At 41.0% G+C, this 11,149-nt stretch overlaps 1 protein-coding gene across 1 annotated transcript; it reads left to right on the top strand.

The window, feature by feature from the left end:
• Positions 1-1,708: 1,708 nt before the first annotated feature.
• Positions 1,709-10,351, top strand: LOC142084224 (cytochrome P450 2H1-like). The gene is made up of 9 exons (XM_075154548.1): positions 1,709-1,888; positions 3,337-3,499; positions 4,372-4,521; positions 6,339-6,499; positions 6,906-7,082; positions 7,514-7,655; positions 7,950-8,137; positions 8,876-9,017; positions 9,507-10,351. Exons 1-9 carry the CDS (start codon positions 1,709-1,711, stop codon positions 9,686-9,688), a joined length of 1,485 nt encoding a protein of 494 aa, XP_075010649.1. The 3' UTR covers positions 9,689-10,351.
• The last annotated feature ends 798 nt before the right edge of the window (positions 10,352-11,149 follow it).

Below are 11,149 nucleotides of genomic sequence, written 5' to 3'. Positions count from 1 at the left end.
TGAAACTAATTGGTTTTGTATTCCAGTAATGTTCCCATTCCCTTCCTTTAGCTGCAGTTGTTACCAGCTTCCATTCTCTACATCCCATGTCCTCTTCGCTTGTTTATTTATTTCCCTATTGGGGCTTCGCTGGGTCTGAATTAACATTGCTTTAGGACTATTACATGACTCACAAAAGTCAAGTTTAGTAACATTCATTAACCTTAATAACCAAAGAGTAATTCATGCTCTTGACACTGAAGCAGTGTCAGAAAATAAGTATCATTTTGCACCTGAATTCCTTTTTCTCACCTTGTACTTACTTCACTGGATTGCTATAGTACAGGTTTCCTGAAACCTGAGCTATGCTATTTAGTAATTATGTGTCTAGTTTAGGAAAGGTGTACCTGTTATTGACTACTTCCCATACCTACTTAGTTTTAAGAAGACATCATCCACCCAGTCCTGGCCAGCAGCAAGCCTGAGTGCCTGCTGAACATGCAACCCCTTTCACATCCCCTTGTACCGTGATGTTTCCTCCAAGCTTCTCTGACTTGCTTTGGTCATCTCACTATAGTTACCATGTCCAAATGTGCTCCAAGAGAGGATCAGTATCTCCTTACCCAAAATCAAATAAAAAGGAAATATACAGCCTAATGCCACGCTGGGGAGTTGGGGCTGAGTGGGAAGTGGGAGAACGGCAGGGGAGGCACATTAGACCCAAGGGGCTGTAGGAGTCCGAGTACAGTGTTTACAGTAGATCGCTAACACTTTATAGACACTAGGTGTGATGTACGGACAAGATTTGGCAACAGAGTCCTGGGATCAGCTCTTCAGTCTCAGGTGACTGAATCACTGTTCTGCTCTACTCCTCTGCCAGAAAAAACACACAGTTCTCACCCTGTTTGTAGGGTTTGGGAATCCTGTGGGGAGGAGGAGTGGGAAGCATAATATCTGATTTAAGATTTGACATTGTATGAAATACTCAATATTAATTAAATCGATTATTCTGTTAAGCTCTGTTCAGAATACTTTTAAGTTTCATGAATCTTCTCACTCTATGGATCTTCAACTAGTTTCTAGAAACATCAGAAAGGAGATTGCAGGTTGCTGCAGGGATTTGTGATTTGGGGAGAACCTGTGACCATGCAAATGCCGTAGACACTATGGTTTGTCTGGTTAAAACATCAGATTAGGATAAACTGAGTGTATTCCTCAAAATCTGCATGTGTGACTTGGGTACAATGGCATAATTTCATTCCAGAAATGGAAGTGAAATGCCTAGGAAGAACTTGGAGTGATGCCGTTTTTCAACCCCAACACCTCCCTCCACTATGCTCAGATACTATAGGGCCTGGCAGATGTCAGTCTATGCATGAGGGCAAACAGCAAGAGTTTAAGCATATACATAGCAGCTAGGCTCTAAATATTTCTGCATTTTGAGTTTGTTTGACAGCATTAGAACATGATTTCTTTAGTCCTACCTGAATGATTACCCAAAGGAACACAAGCTGGAGAGGTGAAAAATCAGTATGCAAACAAGGAGTTCATCCCTAGTTTGTTCATTTTTATCTTTAGCAGATTAATAAGTAATCTCATACCTCAACAGGAATAGGGAGGCACTATTGGCTAATTTCATCCATGTGCTTTGGTATCACAGCATATAAATAAGCATGGATTTATAGGTCCAACATCAGGCTCTTCTGACACTTGACTTCTCTTCCTCACCATGGAGGTCCTGGGAACGACCACTATTTTCTTGGTGGTCTGCATCTCATGCCTTCTTTTTTTTGCCACATGGAGAAGCATATCGCAAAAAGAGAAGCAGCCTCCTGGTCCCGTTGCACTTCCCATTGTTGGAAGCATATTCCAGCTGAACCTATGGAATTTGCCTGAAAGCTTGAAGAAGGTAAAAGACTGTCTCCTTCTTTCCTGTGTTGTCTTCACTGCATATAAACCAAAGTCCAGTCCAGACTGTCTCAGCTTAATTCACGAGCTTAATTTGCATTGACCAAATGTCAGACTCAAACAGAAACAAAAGGTTTCCTAGAAATACATGTTTCTGAAGTCTATATATTGCAATAATCTGTATATCTAAGTCTATATCTAAGTCTATATAGTGCAAGTCTAAGTCTATATATTTGCAATAATCATACTAATGATGACTCCTGTGCTGACTTCACAGCAGTACTGCAACTTGCAGTGGATTTGCAATCAAGGCACTGATGCTATTGCAATATTCACTATACTCCTCCTGTGCCTAACTCCTCACCACACTGGCAACATGGCCTGGCCCTTTTTTTGGGGAGGACCCTGCTCTATTTTGCTGTCTCTGCTCCCTAGCACATAGGTACGATCTCTTGGGAGCAGAAGTAGTGAGTGAAGCGGTTGAAACAAAAAAGTTTGGAGGTGAATTGTGCCGTCCGTTCCCTCCCCTGGCTGATGTCACCCATCTGTCGAACAAAACCTGTGTGTTGCAAGGCCTGGGAGGGGATACGTGGAGGGAGTTCAGCTGCAGTGCCTGTTCCTTAGGGGATTGTGAGGGGATGGTGGCAGATGGGTGGGAAGGGCGGGTGTCCCTCGGTTCTTCAAAGCAAAATTGTGGTGATGGCTGACATCACTGTGTGTATCGACAGACACACACATTCCCATATGAGCTCCTTTTTGCCTTGGTGCTTGTGAACTTGGGAATCATGAGCACCCATAGGCATTCTACTTTGTTTCAGAGCACTAGGTGATTCAGTTTCCCACCATAAAACCTGTGACTATATCTAGTTTGCTCTTAAAAAGTGAGCATGAGGAGAAGTGTTACAAGTTGGACCAAGTAGCCCAAGAATCTTTCTGCAATTGTAGTCAAAAGCAGATGCCTGGGAAAGAGTACATGATTAGTGCAAGGATGCAGTGACTCTCCACTGATATACTCAGCCAATATCCAGAGATCTGTGGCCCAGGAGATTTTAGAGACAGCTGTGGTATGTTTGTGCTCAAAAACCCTTTAGGCACTTGCTTCCAATAGTGGATATAATTGCTTTTTGAGCCCATGTAAACTGTTATCCACTGTGCCCTGTAGAAAGGCATTCCAGACTGTTTTGCCAGCCCTATGAAGAACTATTTTCTTTTCTGGGATTTGGACTTGACACCTCACCATTTCCATTCATATACCCTATTTCTTGTACAATTCCTTCTTCCCCTGGCTGTAATTCATAGTTGAAAGATCTCTGCACTGCTGCTAATCAATGCCACGCCTCAGCGATGCTGGGACAATGGCACATCACCCCTCAGACCCCTTCGCTACAAACTTCTTTCCACGTGATTAACATTCAGACATGTTGTTCTTTGTGTTCCTCTTTCCTACAGCTCAGCAAGAAGTATGGTCCTGTCTTCACAATATATATAGGCCCACAAAAGGTTGTGGTGCTGTATGGCTATGATGCTGTGAAAGAAGCTCTGATTGATCAGGCAGATATCTTCAGCGGAAGAGGCAATCTGCCACTGCTTACAAAACTCTTCGAAGGCACAGGTACATCCCTGGTAATGTTAGCATACAAAGCTGATGCTTTCAGTGCTTCAGCAGCACAGCTGAGAGGGCAGTGGAGGAGGGAACGGTAGATTTCATTTACTACTTTCATGCATACAAATTAACAATAAAAGACTAAAAGCCCAACTCGTTACTTGAACCCTTGAGTAAATTGGACCCCTGGAGAACAGCTTAAGGTACCAGGCTGGCTTCACGGAGTGCCTTTCTATTTTCAGCATGCTTCAAATTCTGGCTAAAATTTTGTTCATTAAATGTGCCTCTAAGATCTTACGTTCATTCTCCCATTTCTGAAAATGTTGACCATATACATACAGCTAAGGAACGAACAAAAAGGAAGTCCACAGCACAACAAAGACAAGATAATATAGGCTGTCCCATTAAGGGTCACATTCAAGATTAGGCCCTGACCTTATTCGCTAGGGCAGTTCCCAGTATGGCATTTATGTGGGTAAATAGTACTTAGTCCATGGTACTATAGTACAGTATCAATGGTATTGTCAATAATGATACGCTGTGTGAAGGCGCATAGAAGAACATTTGAGCAGTTACGGCGGTGCAACGGCCACGTGCTTGTGGCCAAGATCAATTCACTACCAGTGTTACCTTCTTATTTACATCCTAACGTAGTTTTTCTTATTCTGGCAATAAACTCAGTTTTACTCAAAGCGCTGTGACAGATGGATCAGATTTGCCACCTCCAGAATTGCAGAGAAGTTAGGTGTTTGGGCGTATAGCAATTGCAGTATAACTCCACAGAGACGTGTCTTTGCATGTTGAGTGCTTACTGTGTAGCTCCCACTTAGGGAAAAAAAATCTGTTTCCTCATGGAGGTCTATTTTTCCTTCCTGTGTCAGGCATTGTGACCAGCAATGGGGAGACCTGGAAGCAGCTCCGACGATTTGCACTCACTACCCTGAGGGATTTTGGGATGGGGAAGAAGACCATTGAGGAGCGAATCCAGGAGGAAGCTAATTTTCTGGTGGAGAGGATCAGGAACACACATGGTAGGACATGGACTTTGTGCCTGCTGGGACACCTTGCATGTCTGCAATGAGACAATGAGGGGTATAGGGTTGCTGCACCAAATCTATGACCCAAGAAGCGGGCATGTGATTGCTGTTTCTGCTCACTGCTCCAATAGGCAAAGTTATCACTGCTGGGAGTAGGTCAATCAAAGGCACTGTGATAGTATGGAGGGATACATGTAGGAGACTGATGTTGGAAAGCATCTTTTAACCTGTTCTGCTTGAGAAACAGGACAGGAAGTGGCAAAGGAAATGGCTTGGCCCCAAAGCCGAGGGTTTGGTAGAATTCAGCCATGGAGGCAGGGCTGGGCACTGCCAGGTAACCAAGCAACATGCACTTCCTTGCCTTGTCTCCTGCAGATCTAAGTAAACAGATCTTGAAGAAGTGGGTGACCAGAGAACTCATTTACAGATATTTGGGGTTGGGTCCAGTCCATCTGAACACTAGACAATACTTCCCAGCATTGGTGGGGGTGTGCAATGGGAACAGGGAGTTTAAGCTGCTTTTGAGGGCAGGGCATAAGGTAACCCCCTTAGTTTCAACATATAAATGTGTTTTCTGGTAGTATATAAGACTCCTAAGTACTAATATAAGTTACTCCTAAGTACTTCGCCTGAGAGTGGCATGGTACCAGCCTGGACCACAAGCTTCCTTTCCACAGTCAGCCTTCAATGTGTGCTTATTCTGCAAGGGGGAAAAAAGCAGATGGATCTAAAATGATCCTGAAGCATCACTGTTTCCCATGAGCCACTAGAAAATTCAGTCTGGCTTCAGAGATAAACATTCCTGCTACAAATCAGAGAAAACACTCTCACCTGCATTGCTCTTATCCTGTCACTAGCACAGTAATACTGTATTTCCTATGCCCTACTGCAAGCCTCCATCTCTGGCTCACCTTGTTACAAGCATCTTTTACTGTGTACTAAAAGGCTTTGCAAGCAAGATATATACAAATGAAAAGCATAAAGCCATTATTTACTCTTAATGCAAATAATAAATACCTAGGACTAGTTATCTACTAGGCTTAGCATTAATATACTCACCACCTCTGATGAGACACCTGCTGAGTCTTCAATGGCCAGGGAGTCACCAGTCAGGCAGAGAAGGGTTAGGGCCATTGCTATTTGGAATAGGCTGATCCTCAATGCTGCCAAGTTGCCATTTTCTGACTCCTTGTTTTTCTTTCAGGATTTTATACCTTTTCATGTTGTTGTTTCTCCTCTTGAAACCTTGAGATGCACCCTATCACTGTCTGCAATTATACATTTCCTTTCTTTCTTGGGTTTAATCTCGCTTTTTTCTCACACCATAGTTCTCTTCTTAGAAGATTATGCAGCTGTGCTATCAAAACTAGACTTTGATCACAGGCATTTGAACCCCTAGGAGAGGGTTATACAACTGAGGTTATGCTAATAGAGTTCATAAACAGGGTGCAATAACCTAAAGACATGGCTCAGGCAAAGTCCTTATGGTTTCATTGGGGTTTGGTGGGAATCTTTAGGCCATTTCTAATAAACAGTCTATAAGGCAGACAGATATGTGTCAGGTGAAGAGGAACCAAGCCACTCAGACCAGTGTTCTGCTGAGAACGGTACAAAAGAGATACTTAAACCATTCAAACAGGGAAATTAGTTCACTTCAAGTAGAGAAGAATAAATTGGATAAGCTATTCACCATCCTTTCAAATGACTGCAAAACTCTGGGTCTCAAGCAGGTGCAAAACTTCCCTGTAGTGTCAGAGGAGGGATGATGCCTGAAATATTGAAAGCAAGATACCAGGTTTTTTTTCTTGCAGAGCGACCCTTCAACCCTGGCATCTTCCTAGTCCATGCTGTTTCCAACATCATCTGCTCCATCATCTTTGGGGATCGGTTTGACTATGAGGACAAGAAATTTATAACTTTAATTGAGTTGTTAGATGAAAACAACGAGCTCCAGAACTCCATACAAACACAGGTATGTACGGTTTTATTTACTTAATAAATTTGTTAATGATTGTAATATTTTATTAATGAATATTTATCCAAGTTATTAATTTTTAATTGGAGTGGATTTTCCTAAACTTGGAGAAATTTTTTGAAAGCCAAAAAGGCAGTTAAATAACCAATTCCTGTTGTTTTTTCTTACCTTATGGAATGGCCATTGGATGTCCAAAGAAGGATATTGCAAAAGTTGCTCAAGTGAAGTCTACCCTTGAATATAGTGAAACCATAAAGTAAAAGGCATTAAAATCCAGTTGAGTGATAAAGACCTACTGTTCCAAAACAGTTTAATTGCCCCATTTTCTTAATTGCAGTTAGGGGAACATTTTATTGTATCCACATTAATCAGAATGTGCTTTTCCATCATTTTATTTTTACAGCTATACAATTTCTTCCCAACTCTTATGGATTATTTACCTGGGCCTCATAAAAAATTGATACAAAATACTGAAAAAGTTGATCAATTTACTTTAGAAATCATAGCGGAACACCAGAAAACCTTGGATCCCACTTGTCCTCGAGATTTTATTGATGCTTTTCTTAACAAAATGGAACAGGTAATGAGCGAGAGATTTTTTGGATTATAAGAAAACCACTGCTTGAATCCCAGCTCCATTTCAGTTGTGGCAGGGCATTGGGCTTTTGCAAATACAGAGGGAACTTGCTTTTCTTGGCACATCAACTTTATTCTATCCTCTCCACTTTCTTATCAAGGATTTTTAAACACAGAATTAACAGCACTAGCCAAAGTTAGGAAAGCTGAAGGCTAATCTGGTTGATGTAATTCAATGCTCCTCCCATATTAAAAAAGGTTCATTATATTATTTAGTAAAAGTACCATAAATGCTGGTGTTCTGGAGAGTGAGTGTCGTATTTTTGAAAAGACATTAGATGTGTTTAAAAACATACATTATGTGTACAGGACTTTCCTTTTCAAACAAGCTGCTTAGCTTTGTCATTCAAAACCTTCTGCCAAATCTTCCTCCAGGAGAAAGGGAATGGTCACTCAGAATTCACCATTGAGACCTTGAGCAGAACCACGCTCGACTTGTTCTTTGCAGGAACAGGGACCACCAGCACCACACTGAGACATGGACTTCTGATTCTCCAGAAATACCCAGAGATAGTAGGTAATAGAAAAGGAAATAAATAATTGAAAACTTTTTAATAGGTCATGGGATAAATTTAGACAATTCCTGTTATTACCACATGTGGCAATGATCCCCCGACTAAGGAAACATGTATTTGCAGTGTGGAAATGTCTATTAGTCTTAGTTCTATTCACAGGAAAGAGATATTAGTGCTAAGTACATTCATCTATTCCTGGTGCGCTAAAAGCAACTTTTGCTGTAAATATGGGGAGAGGTTTAGGAAAAGAGATGGGGGACTTGTACATTCAACTTACATTACTTATTTCCTAACAGAGAAAATTCAAAAGGAGATTGACTGTGTGATTGGCCGAGACCGAAGCCCCTGCATGGCAGATCGGAGCCGGATGCCCTACACAGATGCTGTGGTCCATGAAATCCAGAGATTCATTGATTTCATTCCACTTAATGTCCCACATAGTGTGATCAAAGACATCAAGTTCAGAGACTATTTTATCTCCAAGGTCTGTTCCACTGTGCTTCAGAAAGGTCATAATCTCTTGAAAACAATGATGTGTTCATAGAATCATAGAATCCTTTAGGATGGAAAAGACCTTTAAGATCATCAAGTCCAACCGATAACCTAGCACTGCCAAGTCCACCACTAAACCATGTCCCTAAGCACTACATCTACACATCTTTTAGTCTTTTAAATACCTCCAGGGATGGCGACTCAACCACTTCCCTGGGCAGCCTGTTCCAATGCTTGATAACCCTTTCAGTGAAGAAATTTTTCCTAATATCCAATCTAAACCTCCCCTGGCACAACTTGAGGCCAATTCTATTAATTGTACTTCATTTCATTTTCAAAAACATTGAAATGTGATATAGAATTGGAATAATTTTGTTTGGAAGCGGATTCTGGAAGTTATGGAGTCCAACCCCCTATATTTAAAAAAAAAAAAAAGACTCTTCATCCTCTATGTGAAGAGGGAGATAGAGCTTTCTATTTTTTTCATGTAAATGTAAGCAATCAAAGTTCTAATTTATTTGGAAGCAATATTAAATACTCTAATCAGACTCACCATTAAAATTCATTTAAAAACATCTTAGCCATACCAATGGCACACATTTTTATTCATTAAATGCTCATTTTAAACTGGTTAAACTTTGACTACCCTTCTATACAGGGAACTTCTCCATGCTGTTTTGCTTTAGCATGTCTCCATTTTAACTTTCTTCTCCTCTCTTTGTTAATTCAGGACACTATAATATTCCCTACACTGACTTCTGTCCTACATGATAGCAAGGAATTTCCAAATCCAGAAAAATTTGACCCAGGACATTTCCTGAATGCAAATGGTACCTTTAAAAAGAGTGACTACTTCATGCCATTTTCTGCAGGTAAGACCTCCTTCTATTTCAGATCTTAGACTATCCTCTCCTAGAACCTCGTTGAAGATTTTAGTGGCTCCATCACCGTGGTCTGTACAGTGATGCCTGGTGATCTGCTAGAGTCACTTCTGGGCAGCTCTAACCCCTGTACTAGAGTTTCAGTTGACTTCCTTTTTTAGCAATCACAAAAGCTCTTCCAATGCATTCTACGAGAAGAGATGTATGAAGTGGGACTTAGTCATGCAACTTCTCTCTCTCCACACTTATCATCAAACAGCAGCAGAACATGAGAAACCAAAGCCTTCAAACTGCCTTTGCCCACTGAGCACTTTCATTGTTCTAGACACTTAGCCCCTAGTTTAATTCATTTTCATCCCCACAATGCTGCAGCGCTGCCTGTCCATTCTGAGATGTCTGAACTTTCATGGAACAATGGTTAAAATAAGTTACCAGCGAAATACTCCAGTCACCTCACTTTTTATTATTTTTTGCTTGCAGGAAAACGCGTCTGTGCAGGAGAAGGTCTGGCCCGGATGGAGCTATTCATATTTTTAACAGCCATCCTGCAGAACTTTACTTTGAAACCTGTTGTGGATCACAAGAACATTGACATTTCCCCATTAGTCAGCACTCTGGCAAATATACCCCGACCTTATGAGGTCTCTTTTCTTCCACGTTAACCAAGAGAAGACAGTTGGCAGCTCCCAAACTCATGAAAGCTCTGGTTGAAGGACAGTAATTTCCCAATCTGTGGAGACTGAAACACTCAGATCATTTGCTAGATACTTCATGGAGAGAAACGTGCTTAGAAAAGAAAACTGTATTGTGCTTTTATAATCACCACAGCCAGTTCTAAACAGAGACAGAGTAGGCAATTGCATGGGGAAGGAGATAGCTCCCTGTGCAAAATTATACAGGCTCTCCTCTGCACCTACCTCACCTAGCTCAGGTTCCTATCTGGCTTCTGATGTCCTGACATGTCAGGGTGTGTGGACTAGTGCTCTGAGAGCCCTGCTGTTGCTGTCCCTATTGCTTGATCCTCTCACACACAGCAAGAACAGATGCTTGTACTCCAGAGTTTCCACAGACTCTGCTTGAGGTACCTCTCTCTTCTGTATTTTCAGTTTGTTTGTGATCTATTTGTAAAGGTAAGTATAAAACAGTGGGTTTTTTCTGCTAGAAAAAATGTTCATCTACTGTATTCTTGCCTCACTACATATTGCCTCCTGTGGTGGGGATGGACTTTATCAATGACTGGGCAGATGGGTCCTTTTCTGTGTGATTATAATGAAGGTTTGTGAAATTATAATTTATACTGCAAAATAAAGTAGTAGTACACTGAATTGCTGTTTTTCTGAGATCCCAGGAGAACATCTTTTAGTGAAAAACCTGCCTCCACAAAGCTTATACTCCCAAATGTCTTCCAAGTCTTGTACATATCTGACTGTTTCATTTCACTCATTTGTATCATGGCTTGAAGACTGAGCTGGCTAATGACATATAAAACTTCCATTCTCAGTAACAATGTGGGAGAAGGCTGGACTGACCTTACGAGACCTACCAGAACCCCAACTGTCATTACAGAACTGTCCATTGTGGCAAAAGAGGACGAATTAAATAATACTGGCGTCCCCCCAGTGCCATTTACTAGATGAACGGCAGCTTGCATCTTCCCATTATTTTATGAAGTGCGTAAAGATCACTACAGAAATGTTACAATCAGGCAAAAAAAAGATAAAAACAGTTTAAATGAGTCACCAAGCATACATGTAAAGATGTAGGACTGGCATTTCCTAACTTGATCACATTCCCTGCAATGTATAATTTATAGTGATTACAGTGAAGACGGAGAGCTGAATCTGTGGAAAATATGTGGAAAAAGACAGCAACTGTAATATTACCACAATGGCATTAACTGTTTACGTGAAACAGGCACAACTTCTTTCCTTTCAAAGTATTAATAAACTAGATATACCATGAGTTGGTAGCATAGCATTGCAAATGCAAAAGTCACAAATGTCACAGAATCATGGAAATATGAATGAAAGAAAGATACATGAAAATATCACCTAGTTTATCACCATATACTAAAGACGATCAACTATTACAAGTCTTCTCACCAGATAAAAAGACAAAAGCAC

The sequence above is a fragment of the Calonectris borealis genome, chromosome 7, assembly GCF_964195595.1.
Source record: "Calonectris borealis chromosome 7, bCalBor7.hap1.2, whole genome shotgun sequence".
NCBI classification, from domain to species: Eukaryota; Metazoa; Chordata; class Aves; order Procellariiformes; family Procellariidae; genus Calonectris; species Calonectris borealis.
Note: the sequence above shows the minus strand (reverse complement) of the source record. Positions and strands in the feature narration are given on the sequence as shown.

Bases quoted from the DNA above. Each gene is read 5' to 3' on its own strand.
- LOC142084224 (XM_075154548.1), top strand. From the start codon at position 1,709: ATGGAGGTCCTGGGAACGACCACTATTTTCTTGGTGGTCTGCATCTCA. The intron at 7,656-7,949 runs GTAATAGAAAAG...ATTTCCTAACAG, and splicing joins GAAATACCCAGAGATAGTAG to AGAAAATTCAAAAGGAGATT. The intron at 8,138-8,875 runs GTCTGTTCCACT...TTGTTAATTCAG, and splicing joins GAGACTATTTTATCTCCAAG to GACACTATAATATTCCCTAC.